Source organism: Clinocottus analis, unplaced genomic scaffold (assembly GCF_023055335.1).
Source record: "Clinocottus analis isolate CAN_PGR_092001 unplaced genomic scaffold, fCliAna1.0.p SCAF_13, whole genome shotgun sequence".
NCBI classification, from domain to species: Eukaryota; Metazoa; Chordata; class Actinopteri; order Perciformes; family Cottidae; genus Clinocottus; species Clinocottus analis.
The window spans coordinates 2,119,089-2,139,092 of NW_027175854.1; the positions used below are offsets into that span (position 1 = coordinate 2,119,089).

Consider the following 20,004-nt stretch of genomic DNA (forward strand, 5'->3'; position numbering starts at 1 on the left):
AGTGTGTTGGTATTGTGAGAAGTAATGATGACTCACTACAATGAGTAAGTGTGCTCAACAAATGTGCAAAACCTGTGTAGTATGCATGTGACTAATTAGCGCAAAAGCAAAGGGCGTTACATCAGATTTACTGGATTGTCTGTATGTTTCATCAGTGGATGTCCATGCAATTATTGTTCAAGACATCCACCCTGAAAAGCAAGCAGCTGGCAATAATTTGTCTATCAAGTTTTAACATGGTCCTTCTCTAGACTACTGTTTCAGTGATCACATATTGATTACATGTGTATGTAATTCTTGTGTACACTGTAGATTCAGCAGGCCACAGCCCACATCAAACAACACTACATACCTTGGATGTTGTAATGCAATCTTCAATGTCAAAAGTCTAAATAGGCCAATGTTAGATAACTGCTTTCCAAAGCCATAGTAGACTGAAGTCCATATGAAACCTCTTCTGTTTAAGTGGCAAGCTTAGTCAAAATTACTTGGTATGGAAAATAAATAAATAAATATGTGGAACACAAGTATTCTGAGGGTCATAATCATTTCACCTGTTTCAAATGTTTCATATTCCTAAAACAGGTTCTAAATATGAATCTTGAACCTGGTCAATTTTTCTTTGAATGTGTAGGATCTTCCAAGTGTCAGCAGGTGCTCTGCAGAATTCACTCTACACTGACTTAAATTGCCTGTAAGTAAGGGTGATAAGAGACCTTTGAAATCACAGAAGAGTGTATTTGGTCATCTGTATTTGCCTAGCCCTGTGATAGAGATGACCTGTGGTGAGATAGGCATAATGCTCACGACTGCACAAATAAACATTATTACTACAAACAAAATGAAAAGAAAACAAATACAATTCTGACAAATTAAATACATTTCCATATTCTTTATGAACAGTTTCCTATTTGTTTCATGGATAGGCTATGTAAGTTTAAAAAGTAAACAAGCCCTGTTGTGGCAATTTCTGTTGAATGAAGCACAAAGTCTTAAACACAAACTGTGTGTCATAGATTACACTAAGCAAGAAGTAGTATAAGTAAAGACAAAAAGACAACCACATTACCACATATTTGGTAGTAAACATTGTTTGCACTATTTTACAATTAAGACATATCAACCCAATAAAAGAAACATGGATTTGTAATTGTAAAAAATGGGGGGTAGCACCATAGACCTTATATGGATAACACAGGAGATCCCTCTGCGACCCCTACCGGCAGAGACGCAAACAGGCACCGAACTGATGACGTGGTCCGGTCTGTCGTTGACCAAAGCAGCAGTATGGCCGACCAAAGCAGGCAAATTAAACTCGCTGCAGCTAAGAAAAAGGTAAAGTATTTAACAACTGACCCGGCTGATTAACACCAGAAAGACTGTTTCTGTCTATATTCTGTAGGTTTGCGTTGCTGGTGTTTTCTTTGGTCTTGTAACACCTTTCTTAACGCAGCATGGGTGTTGTCATTACACGTCGCCCGACCTCTGCGCTGTCGCTTGTCCCGCCTCTCTTGCTTCTTTTGAGGCTTCAATGCGCAAGAGAGATCGGTGCTTTTTCTGGGCCTCTATTGGTAGCATTAACTTTCCCAGATTATGCTGGCTATTTTTGAGGTTTTTGAGGTTTCTAAATCGTTTTACGCGGTGTAGCTAGTCAGTGAGTAACTTAACGTACTCCCTTTACCCAACGGGTTTATGTGTCTTTCCAGCTAACGTTAAATGTGATTAACGTGATGTGGTGTTTAGCTAACCTTAACGTGCTAGCTAGCTAACTAAGGCAAGTTAACGTTAGCAAGCTGGCTAACTAATGAATAGTTTACATGAGTGTAAAGGATAACACACAGCTGCTCAGTAGCTTTCTGTCTTTTCGTTTGGATGGCACAATTATATAAGGGAATGGTTAATACACAATAATGTTCAAACAACCTCTAAGATCTCATTTAAGCACAGTGAGGAGGATAGAATGACGGGGACTGTTTTGACAGCTGACACCCCTCTTCCCCGTCCTGCTGTGTGCTGGAGAGCTAGCTTAGGTGCTACTCAAAAAGATCCTCAGCTGTGAAATGTTAGCTTCGGGAAATGACTTATCAGCATTCTGTGCTGCCCTACAATGCTTCGTGGTGACAACATTTTGCATTCCGCTGCGGTTCAACCCCACAGGTTGCTGCAAATTATCAATTGAATCTTGTTTGGTTTAGCAAGTCGTTGAACAAGTATGTCACAGTAATAGTCAATAACTTGTTGGCTATGGCTTCTCTTTAACTCTACAATTAAAACTGGATCTTTGACTAGCTGGGAGCAGTCCATCCCAGCTTCATCTCGGGTTATCTCCCAATCGGTTAGCTTGACAAGTTCCTCCAGTGGTTAGCGATTACTTGTTATCATCAATGTCTTAGTAGATTGAATGTCAGGGAAAACTGCAAAGGCCTACTGCAAGATGTGTGAGAAGAGGTAAGACAATAAAGTGTAATGTTGTGTAAAAGGCAATAGAAGAGATTTCTTTTCTGGAAATAAAGAATTGCTTGCTGTACCTTTTTTTTTTTTTGACATATTGTTTCCTTTTCTCATATGCTGCTCAGCTGAAGGAGTTTCAGCAGAAGAGCTCCCCTGTTAGTGTGGGAGGAGAAAAGGGCGGAGGAGGTGGTGGAAGCGGAGGTGGAGGAGGAGGAGGAGGAGGTGGAGGAGGTGGCGGAGCAGGGGCCAAGAAGAAGAGGAAGGTGAAGGGACAAAGCCAACACGATGCTCCGTCAACAGACAGAAACTCTTCAGATAATGTAAGTCGGTTCCAGGCGGTCTTTCCATATATGTACCTGATTCTCTTTCTGCCTTTTTTTGTCAAATAACTTGTGTCTACTTCTTTGTATGTGTAATGTGTATTTTCCCGAACAGTTTTCAATTTGTATTTTAAACACCTTTATAGCATTAGAAAGCATTTGAACTCGCTGATAAGTTTCCTTTTTTATAATAGGCAGACAACATTAATTGTTTTGTGTATTTAAATGGTTTGCACATGTGTGAAAGAACTGTTTGTTTTATCCAAATGGTAATGATTTGTAATGGCCTACTCTGTCATTGATCACAAAGTATTTTGCCGCTTAAAATTAAACTTTTTTTTTAGTGTCAAGTTCGCAAACACGTTCCTCCTTGTTATCAAACACACACAGTGCCAAGAACACAGTTGCACTATTGACAATTCTGCTGGCCAGATGACAGGTTGAAAATAATGTTTATCCAACAAAGATAGGCATACTGGACAAAAGACAAAGGTAGTGTCTTAGCTATGGTTATAATGAAGAAAAATTAAGATATTTTCTAAAATTTGCTCACCAATGATCAAATAGTAAAGTCAATTTATATCAAGAACTGTACAATTTGTGTCTTCGCTATACCACATTTCATATGATAGGTATGCATTTCTTTGTAATTTTTGTAAACTGACCATCAGTTTTGGACATTGGTTTGTGTAATATCAACCTTATGCTGTATGCTCTTTTTTTAAAGATATATTGTAAAGGCATATTCATATTACTTACATTTTAAATGCTTGTAAAGTGCTGCCATGCTGACTAGCAATCTCTTCTCTAGTCTCTAATAGCTTCTTGTTTAATCCTGTATGCTGCTCTTATTAGGGACAGAACGTGGACAGATGTAGAAGGACTGATTGATCCTTCACAAAACAGTGATGTTTATCGTATTAGTAAAAATTGATAATCATAATAGTGGAAGCATTGAATCACTCTTGGATGTTTTTAACATGTCAAAGTTAAAATTAAGACTTATGTGAATTAGAAATAGGCCCTGGGTAATGTTTCGGCTGGTGGTTTTTGAAAAAAGCGACAAATCAAGAAATAAGATAGTCTGTTTAATTTGATGATTTGCTGCTTGTCTCTACTATTACATTTAAAGATAAAGCATCCTCTACTTCTGTGTGGTCTTCACTTTGTGGTCTGCTTTACAGCTCTTATAAGCAACGTGAGTGTCCATGAGGTCTAGACACTTACAGTACTATAGGTGTGTGACTCCAGCACAGAGCTCTCGCACAGGGGCTGACTGTCATTCAGGTCAGTTTTCCACAGACCATGTCGGTCAGTAGTTTTCTAAGCCTGGTTGGAGTCTGGGCTACTTAAAACTCTTGAGACTCTTTGCTTGTTCTGATGCATTTCTTTTGCCCAAACATGTTTGATTTTGGTTATTCAAGACTGGATAAATTCACGTAATCTAAAGCTGAAAAATAGATGCTAGCAATACCAAATGGAGTTTAGTTTTAGGGGTCAGAGCACAGGAGACCTATCACAATCATTGGATTGCTATTAATGATGATGATTCTGCCTGTGCCTTACCGAAACATAGTTATTTGGCCTTTCGGTAAGACAACACTGTCTACATTTGCTTTATATGCAAAGGTGATTGCGTAGGCAAATAATTATTGACTTGGGCACAGGCGTGAGCAAGTTAAGGGTTTGAGAGCTAATTAGAGGAAGCTGAAGCAATAGGAGAAATGCTGTGCTGCCCCTGCATTCTCATACAGATCAAAGTTTTATTTGCATTCGAAATATAATTTTTATTCTGATGCAATATTTCCTGACCTCTTGGGCCGGACATACTTGCCTCGGTTTCTCCGTATTACCCACTCTAGTAGTCACTTCTAAAACCCCACCGTCTAAGTTTTCTTGGAGCAGCTGCCTCTCTTTGCCTGTTGGTCTCTAAATCGTTCTCTCCCCTTTCACATCTCTTTTATTTTCCACCCTTGTTTCTTCTCTCCTGAAGTTTGACTGTTTTCTGAAAGCACTTAGTCAAAGCAATGGAGTAGTCCTACCTCCTTATGGCAACAGTAAGGTGAGCCTCTGTCTCTCTCTTTCCCTTCTTTGTTTTTGCCCTTCTTTTTTTCTGTCTCTGCATCCTTCTGCTGTAAATAGCTGCTTCTCATAAAGCATTTAATTTTTTTTTCTTGCTTCCCTATTCTTATCTCAAGTGTATGTATTATTATTTTTGTTACACAGACAAGAAAGCATGGGATGGATTTGAGTGCAAATTCCTGCATCTGTCCTTTTAAATATCTGTAAAGAGAGTGCGTTGATGGTTAAGAGTTTATCCCAGTGTTGTTGGTGATCTCCTAGAGTTCCCCATCTTATGTAGAAGTATGCACTGTGTATGAGTCTCAGTATCTGCATGGCTGTGTTATCTGCGTCTTGGTGCATAAAGCAGGCATACTTCTGGGAAAACAAGAAATGTACGTGTAAGCTTTTTGACTGTCTTCTCATTGCTATGTTTGTGCGTGTTTGTTGTTTGTTCTCTGTCTGATTTAGAGGATTACAGATGTCTTGTTTGCATTAGCTTTAAAGCCAGAGTAGGTGTGAAAGAGATGCGTTATTTAATTTGGCAGTTCTTCAATTCAATGTTGTTATTTAAACAGCACAGTCTGGGTATTTCAGTGCTTTCATTCTACGTTTCAGAGAGTGCCATGGGTAACGATGGTGGAAAACAGTGGGCATTGTGTAACCGCTATCTTGCTACAGCTGTCACCATAAGTAACACAGCCTGGTATACGTACTCTGTAGCTATTGTCCATAGATATAGATACCATCAGAGGCCCTTAATTTCCCTATTACACTCTTATTTCCTTTTGCACTGGACAACCACCCATTAATCTGGACATATAAGTGACATAATTGGGTCAATTGAACTGTAACATTACATGATGCAGTACAGTAATCAAGTTATTTCCTTGCACCTCAAAGCATAAACAGTTTGAGGCATTATTGTGGTCTTTCTGCTTCTTTTTTTTTCTTCCTAACTGCTCTTGTTCTTGCCATGAAACTAGTGTGTGCATTTTTTGTGTATGTGTCACCTCAGGCCTTTGCTGACATGGAGGCCATCGGGTCTTCAGGTCCCCAGTTGCTGGAGGATCCAAAGGGCGAGCTGGGTCATGGCTCACCCGTGTCTAACCTCGCTAGCACTAACGCTGCTACTAACCCTGAGTCTGTTGGTCATAACACTGACCTCCAGGTGTGTCTCTCTTTCTGTCGTTTTCTCCCTCTTTGTCTTTCTCCCTCTGTAAAATCATGTAGTGTCCTCTTTGTCTTAATCGTGTATGTCCTTCACAGCTAAGATTATATGCCTAAGCATAATGGCTCTAAAAAGACTATTGCCAATTGCTGTGTTTTTATTGATATGTGTGACAAAAACAACAAATTCCCTCTGTTTGGGATGTGCTTTGTCATCACAAAAATGATTTTAATCAAATTGTGTCATACTTTTAACCCATTTGTCTATCTACCTACTAACTATATTTTCCTCTTTTGATCCTTCTCTTTTTCTGCAGGAATATCCCGACACCAACGGCAATGAGAGTTTAACGGAAGAAAATAGGTGGGTTTACTGATTCCTCACTGCTCATGACTCACCCTTGTATCTGTTCATGGAAACACACACAATATACAAATCATAGCACATTTGCAGTTAAATGGGTTCAGAATATGGCAATATATATTTATAGCAACTAAGGGCTGGGTAAAACCTTTGGAAGCAGCTTATTAAATAATGTCAATTTATTATCAGCACATTAAATATAGTGCCTGTAAGAGACTACTTTAACATAACATTTATCATAAACCAGGTATACTAAGCAATATCACTGTGGCAATGTATCCTACTCTTGCCATTTATTACTAATGCAGCATAGTGAACTACATGGTCAATGTGTGTGATTGATTATTAATGTCTGTTATCCTGCAGACCACTGTCTTCCACAGAGAGCCTGCGACAGCTCTCACAGCAACTGAACGGCCTTGTCTCTGAGGTACAATTTTAGGACCGCTAATGTCCTGTCTGTCTGTCTCACACATACACACACGCTCTGTCACATGCGCACATATTTTTAATTTAGTGTTATAACAATGAAACACCATTACTGATTTTATTCGGGGGGTGTTGCATCTATTCTTAGCAGGAATGCATTGCAGGTTTACTGCTTGTCTAAAATCACCTCAAGCACACTGACTGCATCCACTTGTGCACCTGCTTTATATATTTCCTCTAAATTTGGTTTAGTTTGCACAGTCAGCAGCAAATCACAAAGTGTGTTTCTGAGAGTTTACAGTGACCTTTTATCTGCTGAGTAACAGGATTATTGAGATAAGTATTATAAACGCGTATAATGCTGGTTTAGTAGTGGGTATTTCGTAAACATAATAAGCACACTGTTATATCAAACATTTGAGAAAAAAGTTTGACATGATTGCCCCACTTGGTTGTGAAATACAGGTGTTCTAACTGCTGACTAAACCGATTGCCCATCTACAATGCAGTACATTTCAGCTTTAAGCTCATAGATAAAGGTCATTTTTTTTTATTAAGCATCTTTATAATTCTCCTTATGAATGTCTACAGAAACTTTGTTATTGATTGTTTTTATTAATTGTGATGCTGACCTGTTACGCTTAGGTTAACATAATGTTGACATATGATTATATTGTGTTGAAAGTGCAACAATGTGCTTGTCTGTGTCATTCTAGTCATCTTCTGCATATGTGAATGGGGACAGTCCACCTGTTGGTGAGAGAGAGCTGGAGGTAAGATAGAAATCCAATATTTTCTTTAAAAAGAAAGCACAAGTTACAAATCAGGTTACAATAGTTTGTTAATACTATTCAATTTACCAAGTGAGCCTTGAGCTAATACGTATCATAATGTGATGCGATCAATGGAAGTGGGTGACTGTTTAGATGCCTGACAAAGAAGAAACTAGCACAAAGCAACACAACTCTTCAAGAGCAATTTTAGTTTAGAAGTGTTCAGTGTTTTTTTTTCTTGAGGGCTGTAGAAACCTAAAATTACCTGAAAATTCTCCTTTTATCAGTTTAACAAACATGTATTATATGGTATATTTTACTTAATTGAAAACACATTTTTACTCTACTTGTGAAAGTGGTATTGTTTGCCTCCATGTTAATATTTCACATCTTTGTTTGACTTCTACCACGGCACCTTATCCTCCTCTTCTCTTTCTTTCTTTTTTTCCCGCCTTTCCCGGATGCATGTGTGCACTTGATAGGGTCTGAACCAGGAGATGGCAGCCGCCCTGGAGTCCAGCAAGCTAACAAACTCTCAGTTAAATACTAAGCTAGACCAGCTGGTAAGAAGCTGTGTGTGTGTTTGTGTGCGTGGGAGGAGAGTGTGTGTTTGTGTGATTGGAGTTACCTCATTCTAGCCATCCCACAATTACCACATCAGTGCATGTACTATATGTATTCTGCATGTACATCTTGATTAACTACACACTGATAGAAGTCATGCATGGATTACATGTTTTTTATTTATCTTTCACTTTGGTTGATTGACCTGCCATAACCTGCACACTCACAATAATAAGCGCAAAGCTTCAAATAATGGGAAAAGGTTAGCATAACATTGATAACAGAACAGGCTTATCATTTCAATACTTTGTGCTATTCCTGTCGTGTCTGGCATTCAGATGAAGGCTTTGTACCAGAATTATGTTTCAAGGGATAGAGAGTTGTTGCAGGGATTGATGAAAGAAATGTCGGTCTTTTCCAAACTTATATCTATATCCTTTTGGTCTGGCAGACACAGCAATCTCAGGGGCTCTCCGATCAGCTACAAAAGGTAAACAGTTGTTTTTTCTCTGTCTGTTCATTTCTGTCTTAATTTATCCAGTCTATTGACTTTGTACTTCCTTTCTGTTGATTCATGAACTTTGGTATTTTCCTTTCTTCAGGAGCGAAAAGATTTTGAACAGAGAGTTTCAAAAGAGCAGGGAGCCATGCGGGAGCAATTACAGGTAACCTTTTACCCAAACATACTTGGAATTGATCTAAAAGACAGTTTTTAGAAACCATATCATTGCAGGAAAATATATATATAAAAAACGTCATTGTACTACATGTTTAATCGGTTTGAATGTTAGAGCCCATGGTGTCACCCTGATGATAGAAAATGGATACTAAGGTGATCTGAGAACAAACTATTTTCTGTCTTGAGGACTGAACTGTACTCTGTATACAATTGTATTGATATCATTCAGGGACTTAATGTAAAAAAAAATCATGGATATTATCTTGTCCCACATTGTTGTTTGTCCGTCCTCTCCCAAGGTTCACATCCAGACCATTGGTATACTGGTATCAGAGAAATCAGAGTTACAAACGGCACTACAATACACACAACACGCTGCACGGCAGAAAGCAGGTGCGTGTGTTTTATAATTTGTCCGTGCGTGCACTTGAACAAAACATTTCATCTTGGCGAGACCTTATTTAACAGTTTGTATGTGTGTCTGTGTGTAGCTGAAGCAGACGAGCTGAATAACCGTCTGCAGGCAACAAAGCAGAGAGTGTCAGAGCTGGAGAGAACTCTCTCTTCTGTCTCAACACAGCAGAAACAGTTTGAAAAGGTAATACACTCTTTATTAATTACTCTTATAATACAGAATTCATAGAGAGGAAAAAAAAAGTGTAATCCAGATACAGTATATAACATGACAAATGTACAATGAGGTAGATGCCTGCTTGTAAAAACAGACCAAAACAGCCGCACACAAAAGCAAATATCTCCATTCTGCATTTTAAATGTCTATGTCATGTGTGTTTGTTATTTTTAATACATTTTCCTTTTTGTCTCCAGCACAACAAAGAGTTTGAAAAGGAGAGAGACAGCCTGAGGCTCGAGTTGTTTAGACTAAAGTAAGTCACTTAGCTCTAGAATACACAAGGAGACATCTTTTGTAACATTTCCACAGCAGAAGATAAATAATATTTAGAGTCCATTCAATTATTTGCAGCCCAACAGATGGCACACGCAATTCTCCAAAGTCCTGTTGAAAGCAAAGGAAAAAAATTGAACAATCTCTGCAAATCTGTGTGTTCACAGTAATTTGAGTGAGGAGTCGAAGCAGCAGAAGTCAGAGCTGTCAGAGCAGATAAAGCTGAGCACACAGGAGAATGGAGCAATGAGGCTGGAGGTGGAAGATCTTCGCAAGAGACTCGAGATAGCTGACCTCATGTTGCAACAGGTGCATAAAGACACAGGCACAACATTTTACAGTACATCACATGTATACTGATCTTCCACTTAAAAATAATCAGAAGTGTTGAATCAACTCCACGGCAAAAAGCCAATGTTTGGGATTAGTTTCAATCTCAATACATGTTTTTTTTGCTGACAATGCACACAGATGTGATGTTTTTTTCATGTATTTACTTGCATTTCACTCCAATTGTCGTCCTTTTCTTTGTCTCTAGTGCTCCAGTCAGTCAGATCCCACCAGTGCCAACCAGCAGGTCCAGTTACTGCTGGGAGAGAAGCAGCAGCTGGAGGAACATAACCATCAGGTCTGTGTACAAAGACCTTTCTCTCACAGTCACCTGTCATACTACTGTCAGTCCATGTGGACATTCATTTAAAACCTTTTGAGTTGGTGTGTTATTTTTTTAAAGGGTGTGGCTCTTCAGCAGATAAACTGTTATTTTATTCTAAATAGAATTAAAGCAACTCAACAAAGCTACCCACTTGTACCCCTAAAAACCTATACTTTAGACACAGTCATTGTAACTTTCCTGTAACCTACCTTTTATGATTGTCTTGTTAACACCATCCCCTGCTTAATGTTTTTGATGTTGTAGCTGATGGAGTCAATTGCCCAGCTGCAGACAGAGAGGGATTGCTACGCAGAGCAGATCCAAGGGGAGGGTCGTGTATGGAAGGACAAAACAGAACAGCTGCTAACACAGGTGAACTATATAGTAACATCAGCATCGACAGAAGGTTTATTAAAGCTTTGAAAGTAAAGTTTGTATGTTTTTTGTTGTGTTTTTTGAGTTATTTATTTGGTGTTAAGCCAATGATAAATTGATGTCTGCGTAGGTGTCTTTGGTGGCAGAGGAGCGAGACAGAAACATTAGCCGTGTCCAGGAACTGGAAGCCAGCATCGCAGAGCTAGAAAATGCTGCAGGTAAGAGGCTCACACATGCATGCTTCTGGACTGAAACACACTGATATGCAGCCAGAAATGTGCATGCAGACAAATGTTCGGCACTATTAATATCTGGTGTCGCAGTTTTCATCACTGCCCCAACATCAGTGTGCTTCAGGGTTTTATTTTTTACTTCATAATATTGTAAGTATTCACATAGTTTAAAAGTATACAACTCTAACAAATGTTTTTTTGTGTATGGTAATATTTATTTCAACATAACCTTAACAGCTTTATTTTGTATGAATTGATGAACTGTAGCATTCTAAATACTGGGCACACAGATACTGCATTTTGCTGTATTTTTCTATCGCAAAATTATCAAACCTTCCTTCTTCCTTTTGCTCCTCCTCCTCCTCCAGTGTTGTTGTCCCAGGAGAGAGAGGCGCTGGATAATGCGGAGCCTCAGTCCTCGGGGCCATCAGAGAGTGAGGTGGCTCTGCAGGAGGCCCTCAACACTCTACAACAGGAGAAAGATGCTCTTATCGCACAGTACCAGGCACAGGTACGAATTTCTTTGACACATTCTTGAGCAGTGTTTTAGATTATATTTAGTTCATGTCTTTTGATTGTTATGAAGTAATTTTCTGCTGCAGTCTTATAACGGTCATTCGCTCATAACATTTAAAAGGTTCATCAATTGATTTTGTTCCATAATGTCTCAAAGATTAATAGTAATCTTTTTTTCTTCTCTATTCGGCTTCTGATTTCCCCCCAGCTACGAGATAACGAGCAGCTGAGCCGCATGTGTCTAGAGCAGGAGACGCGTTTGGGGGAGATGGAGCGGCAGGTGGAGAGACAGGTCGAGGAGGGAGACGACCGCCGGCGCATGTTGGAGGATGTTCAGTCAGACAAGGCCACTATTAGCCGTGCTCTCACCCAGAACCGAACACTGAAGGACCAGCTGGCTGAGCTACAGAACGGCTTTGTCAAACTGGTGAGGCTAAACATCTAGCTGTCCATCTGTCCTTTTATGAAAGACACATTTTGAAAGTGCTGTTATTTATACTTTCAACTCTGTGCTACGTTTTTTTCTTCCTACAACTGTCTGGCCTTCTTGCCTCCCCCATTTGTACAGACAAATGAGAACATGGAGCTCACCACTGCCATCCAGTCAGAGCAACATGTGAAAAAGGAGCTGGCTCGCAGAATGGGGGAACTGCAAGAGAAACTGCATGACTTCAAGGAGCAGGTACGACTCAACACAAACCACTCTCAATAACAAACCTAATTCTGCATGTTACTTTTTCTTTTATATGATTTTAGATTTCTTTTCTGCCATCCACATACTAGTGCATTAACTCATTATTTGTTTGAAAATGCAGTCGTTTTCTGCTTCATCCTGGTATTCATTTTCCTTTTTGTTCTCTTTGCTCTAGCTGGAACTAAAAAGTTCGGAAAGCCAGGGTCTGATAGAGCAAAGGGACCAGGTAGTGGCCCACCTGCAGCAATACTGTGCGGGCTACCAGACCCTGGCCTCAGAGAGGGAACAGATCCACCACCAGTATATGCAGCAGATCCAGCTCATGGACCGGCTGCAGCATGATGAAAGCCAGGGCCGTGTTCAACTGGAGATCAGTCACAATCAGCTCAAGCAAGCGCAGGTGTGATTTTTTTTTTTTTTTTAAAAACCAACAACTTTCTTTGTCTTTATTGTTCTTATTTTGTTCTGCACAACTATTGTGAAGTTCACAAGAAAATGTAAACCAACAAAAGCTTAAATGCTCTCCGGTACGACAGGGACTTCAGCTACCCACAGCAGGGCTACGAGTGTAAAAACAGACCGATGAAAGAGAAGAAATTAAATGAGATGTGTGTTGACAATGTGTTTAAGTAAAACGTGTTTATTTTAAAGTGAATTTAGTGTGTGTGAAAGAGAGAGAGAGCTGCGGCTTGTTTGTTCTGCTAAATCTAGAGTGTATAGAGGAAGATTATAGAGCACGATCTTAAGTACCATGCACAACATTTTATTATTAAAGAGTACTATAATACTTGTGTTTTTTGTAACTAAGCAACCACACTACTTCCTGTCTATACCGGCACCCACATGCCCAGTGTACACAACTTGTCATGTGCTACAGATTTTCAGTGGTAATTGTATAGACAGAAATTATTTAGAAAGCAATGCTGAAATGCCTTTGTGGACAGAGAGCATCAACCTTTTAAATCCCCGGTTTTAAAAGGAAACGTATAGGTGTAGCCTAAGTCATTGACTCTGTCTCCCTCTACAGGAGCATTTGGAAATGGTGGTCAAAGACAACCAGCAGCTGAAGGCTGAGGTGAAGGAGCTGCTTTACAGCTCAACTCTTGTCACATCATCCAGGGACCAAGGTAAGATTTCTCTCTGGCTGGTATATTGGTACTTTTCTTAGGCCTTTGTCTTGTTGGAGCTTTTGCAGATTTAATTCTTCTCACATTCTCAAGTCTGTCATTCTGTCACTCAGGCGATGGAGTGGAGAGCCAGTCCCTGCAAGAGAGCCCAGAGAAATCCTCCTCCATAGTTATCCCAGAAGACTTTGAGAGCCAGAAGGAAATGGTGATGAATGTTCTTTACAAAAAACTTTCTATAAGGATTTGCTGATTTCCTTTGCTTTATTACACATTATAAAAGCCTTAATCACATTAGAAGTTTACACTTTCATGATACCTCTGCTGCCTCCGTTTGAATAATTAATTCATTATTTTGTTGCAGAAAAGTCTACTACAGAAGTGTCTTTGAAACCTCAATGATGTCAGATTCATTTTTAACTTTAATGAGGCCTAAAAAATGTTCTTCTTATTCACCGTCCTCAACACCGTTCTTTCCCCCCTGACAGGAAGAGTTTATTCGTGGAGCTTTGGCTCAGCTGGAGGCAGAGAGGGACGAGGCCAAGAGGCTACTGGAGGAGGAACACCGGCTCCACATGGCAGCCAGGCACCAGGCCGCCCTGGCCCTCAGCCTTGAGCACCAACACCACAGTCACACACCTGATTATGAACATCTTCACGGCCACGATCACGGCCACGACCACAGCCATGGCCACGATCACGACCATGACCACGATGATCACTGCCACGATCACGACCACGGCAACGGCCATGACCACGATCACAGCCATGAGCACGATCACAGCCATGACCACGATCACAGCCATGAGCACGGCCACGACCACGGTCACACTGAGGGCCAACACAGGCAGGAGCATTCAGGTGAGGAAGACTAGATGGTTTATATGTGTGTCAGCGTGCCAATGTTTTTACAATGAAGTCTAAGAATACGTGTCTCTAGATTAGAGAAATGAATGTGTTACTAAAATGTTTTTTACATAGTTGGGCCTGATTTATAATCTATAGTTATTTCTGATTTTCTTAATCCGCTGTATATTCTCCTCTTCCCAGAAGGAGGAGTACCGGTGGAAGTTCATCAGGCCCTGCAAGCTGCCATGGAGAAGCTTCAGCAGCGTTTCAGCTCCCTCATGAGGGAGAAAGCTGACCTGAAGGAGAGGGTGGAGGAGCTGGAGCACCGCTGCATCCAGCTGTCTGGAGAGACGGACACTATAGGTGAGACGGGAGGTTATTTTTGTTGTATTGCTTTATTTTTAGTCTTCGTCACTGTACTAATTAGTTACTACATTCTTTGTCTGTCTTCCAGGGGAGTACATAGCTCTGTACCAGAGTCAGCGGGCCATCATGAAGCAGAAACACCAGGAGAAGGAGCAATACATCAGCATGCTGGCCCAGGACAAGGAGGAGATGAAGGTACTGTTTTGTTTTGAGAACAATCATCAATACAGTTCGTTGTACTTCCATGCGATGTTCGTCATGCTGCGTGTTTTTGCTCAGTTTTCTGTCATTGCTTTGCCATCGTCCATTAGGCGAAGCTGGCAGAGCTGCAGGATCTGGTGATGAGGCTGGTGACTGAGAGGAACGACTGGTACAGCCGCTACACCGGAGCCGTAGCCGGCGCAGGGACAGTGAACCCCGACCTGCTTCCTGTTGGGGAGGATCACCCTCACCCGGAGCACCACGCACACACGCATCTGAATGCTTTCAGCGAAGCAGGTAGGCACAACCACACTGTGTGCACACTTCAGTGGGGGTTTAGTGTGCCGCGACTCGGGCCACATCCACCCATCGGGTTGAGTTGGCCATAGTAAAATGCCACTTGCTGTTATAAAAGTCCTTGAATTGGGTCTTTCTCATATTCAATCTAACTTCACTATGCTGACCTCTTGCCCTCTTTTCTGCAGAAGCCATGGAGATCATTCCTTTATCGGAGCCCACCACGGGCCTGGAAGCCCCCTCGTCCCAGAATCTGTCGAGCGGATCCGCCCAGAATGACTCCAAGCCCCCGGGACCCAAAGAGGACGGCACAGCCCAGCAGATCATGCAGCTGCTCCAGGAGATCCAGAACCCCCAGGGAGCACAAAGATCCCCCCCTTTCCTCGGGGAGAACCCCTGCATCCCCTTCTTCTACCGGCCTGACGAACAGGACGAAGTCAAGATCCTGGTGGTGTGAGGCGTGGCCGTGACTGAGGCTGGCGTGTGTCTGTGTGTATGTATATGAGATATTGGGCATCTCTTGAAGTCTGGGGAATAATAATCACCACAGTATACCCGTGTTTGTAGCTTGTTGATCATAGTCACAAACACTTTTCAAGGAATATGACCCCCTGCAACATGAGTCACAGATATCTGAATGTCTTTGACCCAGTTACATTGACATGCCCCCCTCTCTGTGTGTGTTGGCACACATGCTTGGTTAAAATGAGTGTATTATCTATTTTTCGTTTTTTGTGGGGTTCTTCGTTTGTGATGATCTTCCCGGAGAGATAACCAGTATTTCTTAGAGCAATCTAAATTTTCTTCATACCACCATTTTTAATCACCATTTCCCCTCTTGTCCTACCATTTTACACATAAGTGCAATAAAAGGGCCGTATATTCTGAGCCCTTGCTGATACAGTACAAGAGCTGTCAAAAAATGTGTGCAACGTCAGTGCAAATCTCAGTTTTACACAATTCACTGTACAAATGCCAAATAAGAGCATCGAGTTTGAATGTAATAACATGAGTATTCACCCGTATGTTTGTGTAATGTGAGGAGAGCCGGTGGTGGTGAATGGGCGCACGAGGAGAAGACGTGCAGAGAACGATGTGAGTTTGAGTCAGATAGAGAAACTGAGGCGCTGTTCTGTGTCAGAGTAAAGAGTTTGCTAGTTACATGATAAGATTCAGGAAGACAGAGGCAGGTGTCGTAGATTGGTACTGTTCCTAAAATAACCTTTTCTCTACCTTTTTTTTTTGTTCCTCCAAAACACTGAAAATCAGTCTCATTATTGTACAATGTGAAATGTTAATATACGCGTGTTGTGATGTCAAACATCCTGTTGGACTGAGAGAAGTCACCGCCGTTATGAAAAGGTGGTTTCTAAAGTCATTGAGGGGATAGATGCAATTTATAAATCCCATGAAAACATATTTTATTATTATTAAGGCATTATTTACAGAGTAAAGCTTGGGCTGCTGCGCTTTGTGCTGCGTTCCACATTATAGTTTTCTCTGTCTTTGCCGTTAGCCTGATGGACGCTGGGGTGCAGTGACTGGAGGAAGTTACAGGAAGTATGGCGTTAAAGTGCACTCATAAGTCGTCTCTCTTCTTCTAGTACTCTCTAACCTGAGGCATTTGGCTCGCCTCATCACAAATGATGATGATTTAGTTCATCATCATAGCTGCTCAACTATAATTGAGCCCTAATTTAAATTTCATGGTTTTTTTTTTGTAGTTTCTTTTAGTTTCTCAACAAACACTATTGGAATGAGCCTGTTCTTTTGTTACGTTTGCGTATATTTCCACATATCAAAGATGAATTAATGCACATCCTTTACAACTGGACTGTGTGAGTTTACGTGGCGTGCACACGTGTTTGTGTGTGTGTGCGAGTGATCCTTTTTGTAGAGTTCTATCAGATTATGTGAGTACGATTGCACTAAAACTGTACAAAGCCTCTCGTTCGGCTGCTCCCTCTGCGGCTGGTTGGACAGCGACGTTTCTACCATGGAGCCCGTTAGCTGGCTTCATGTCTTCTGTGGAGGAAAAGGGGAATCCTATGACGCCACAGTCTGAAGCCGAGGGTTCCAGCTGAAGCTAATTAATTTAATTGAAGGTGTGTGTGAGTGTATGTGTGTGTGTGGGCGCAGTGTTGCACTCGTTGGGTGAATTGTAAATATGAATAGAAGGTGAAATCCCAAAGTTATGGGACCAATCAGAATATGAGAGAGTCTTTCCAAAACTAGTCAAAATTGTTTGTATTCATGTTTTGAGTAACTCTCCTTTGGGGATCCCAACATTATAACGTCTTCTTCTTATTAAACTTAGGACATGTCTAGCTTGAAGGGAGAGATGCTCATTGTCACAAATGTAGATTGGAGGATGGATTGATTGATTGACAACTTCACTGTTGAGCCTTTTCCCTTTGCAACTAGCAACCAAGTGCGACGCCGTCACAGCTCACTTAGCTTTCACTTCATCTTAAATCACGACAGAGGCCTCTGGTTTTTAAGAGTCTTCCCATGGTTTTAATATGCAAGGACAGGAGGGGCATACCGAAATCCCAGTTTGCAGGTATTTTCACCTCATTATGGATGTCTTTGAATTTTAAGATCCTCTCTGTTGCGTTTACTTTGAGGTAGAGGACACATTTGTTCAATTGTTGAATAGGACACATGATATTTATCCCTTAATGCAACGAGGCGTAATGCATTAGGTCTTTTAAACCTGTTATAGAAAGAAACATGTAATGTGTGGCGGCCATATGTACTTTACAGGCAAAGTAAACAGTGCAGCCTCTACAGTAAACCGCAACATTTTGTTAATAACGGGGTTTTGAATATTTACTTTAATCATTCTTGATTTACAAAAATTCCTCGCTTCTTAGCATTCTCTCACTTTTTGCTTTTCCTTTTATAAAAAATGCCACAAAATAAGATTTATTTTTCTTTTATGTTGTTTTTGGTGAAACCAAGAGTTGAACATACAATAAAATCCTTTTTAGTGTTGTTTCTGGGGCTTGTAAAATAACAATTTAGGCAATGTGGATAAAATGACTTCCCACACTCTCTGATTCACTGTTGAATATGTTATGCGTGATGAAACCAATAGCAAAGAGAAAGCATTTATTGTCTTTACGGTGAAAGTAAAGGTGGTGTATATACTGTACCTGTGTAACATATTGTATATTCATTATGCCTGGTGTGTGGGGGGACGCTGCTCTGCCATGTTTACTGGCAGTGTGGACTGTGTGTCGTTGGCGGTTACTGACTGGCTGTGATTTAATACAAAGATTGACTAAAAAAAGAGAGAATATTCTATTTATTTGGAATACGTTAGTATCTCAACTAATCAGTTTTAATGTCAAATAGAAGTCATTTTTGGATGGAAATGAAGGATCATTCAGAGAACTGATTTGTTCGAGGGCTGCTTCTGACAGAAGCTTTCTGATTTGTTGTTTTCCTCGAGTAATATTTTCTCCCCTTCTCCTGATTAAAACTGATTGAGCAACTTGAGCACATTGTGTCTTGATTTCGTCGTTATTTTTGATCTGCCATCGTTTATTTGATTATTTACCCGTTTGCCTTTTTTCACTGAGATAAAAAGCCTCTTTGCTCACCTATGTTCACAGTTAAATAACACACACGCGGAGAAACTTACATTTAGGATGTACGCTTTTTAAACCATAAAAAAAACGTAAACTAATCCATTTTCAGCTCCATACATGTCTGTCCGTCTGTCTTTGTTTCTTTTGTTTTTGTTGAAAGTTCTTTTAAATTACTGTTCACCTCCCTCCACAAATCCAGTGTAGCTCTTCTGAATGACGTCGTTCACCACCGTGAAGAGGAGAAGAAGACAAAGAGGAAACGTTAATGAGTACATTGAGGTTTTTAATGTGTTGACAAAGCACAGCAGTTCTGCAGGACGGAGTCATCGTTCCATCCGCAGCACTTAAAACAAGATGCAGGACCTGGTTGCTGCAGGAGTTCACACATTCACACCGTCCCCTTCTGCTCTTTTATACAGAGAGAAACAAGAAAAACTAAAGAAAACTATCTCTGCTTCCAGCTAGAGTATCAAGCAACCTGCCAATGTCCACATACAGCACTGCATTATACATTTGTATACGTTTTTCAAAGATTTCCTGATACTCATAGTCATTTATTAATAATAATTTAAATATTCAGCAAATGTAATTCTCTACAGAGGAAGTACAAGTCCCATAAGAGGCACCACACATATACATCGTAACACAGTAAGACATGTCCATAATAAACTATTCACTTTAAAATAATAAGTAGAATAAGATTTGTTGTATTTACGTTGCAGTTGTGGAGAATTCAGATGCACAAAGGGTCACAGGAGTAGTTTCTAAGTGGCTAAAATTACATCAGTTGAGGTTTTTTTTATGGATGTTGCGTTGGGGAATTTTAGTTCGGGGTCAAAACACACCGACGAGGTGAACAGATGGGATGAACTCACAGGCTCTCAGACAGCGATGTGAGGGTGAAACACCGTGCTATGCATAGACTGTGGCTGTTTTCATGTTCTCACTCACCCCCCTGACCACTGAGAGAAGGAAGAAAAGGAGAAAAAAACAAAAATTATATAAATAGCAGACATAAACCTGGATGAATTCTGAGAGTTTTCCTGTCAGTACATCAAAGGATTAAATGCAGAATAAAATAGAAAGCTGAGGGACCCCCTTTCCCATTAGACACCTAATTCCCTCTAAATAAATAAATGATATCCAAGGGTGCAACCCAGGCCACATATTCCCTTCCTCTTCGTAAAAAGGTTTGTCATGCAGCTGTCTGCAGAAGGATAGTCTATATATTGCACTTTCTATTTGGATCCCGCCTCAATAAGATAACACAGCGACAATGTTTTTTTAAGAAGAGGGAAGTGGGAAAAGTGGCGTGACTCTTTAAGCCAAAGAAAAAAAAGATTGTAAAACCATTTTCTTTGTTGCATAGGTTCTGTTGAA

General features: G+C 40.5%; 1 protein-coding gene across 2 annotated transcripts; it reads left to right on the forward strand.

Annotated features, from left to right (window-relative positions):
* The first annotated feature begins 1,267 nt into the window (after positions 1-1,267).
* golga2 (golgin A2) lies at positions 1,268-18,532 on the forward strand. Of its 2 annotated transcripts, none has more exons than XM_068573647.1 (28): positions 1,268-1,335; positions 2,577-2,771; positions 4,765-4,833; positions 5,851-6,003; positions 6,320-6,366; positions 6,733-6,796; positions 7,512-7,568; positions 8,051-8,131; positions 8,584-8,622; positions 8,735-8,797; positions 9,111-9,204; positions 9,303-9,409; positions 9,640-9,698; positions 9,886-10,027; positions 10,257-10,346; positions 10,638-10,745; positions 10,879-10,966; positions 11,350-11,492; positions 11,706-11,924; positions 12,066-12,179; positions 12,367-12,591; positions 13,219-13,318; positions 13,432-13,523; positions 13,804-14,176; positions 14,366-14,527; positions 14,619-14,725; positions 14,842-15,028; positions 15,217-18,532. In XM_068573647.1, the coding sequence occupies exons 1-28, from the start codon at positions 1,288-1,290 to the stop codon at positions 15,483-15,485; spliced, it is 3,495 nt and encodes a 1,164-aa protein (XP_068429748.1). In that variant the 5' UTR covers positions 1,268-1,287; the 3' UTR covers positions 15,486-18,532. The 2 variants fall into 2 exon arrangements, with proteins under 2 accessions (XP_068429748.1, XP_068429749.1); XM_068573648.1 differs by having other exon boundaries at positions 14,369-14,527.
* Positions 18,533-20,004: the final 1,472 nt, after the last annotated feature.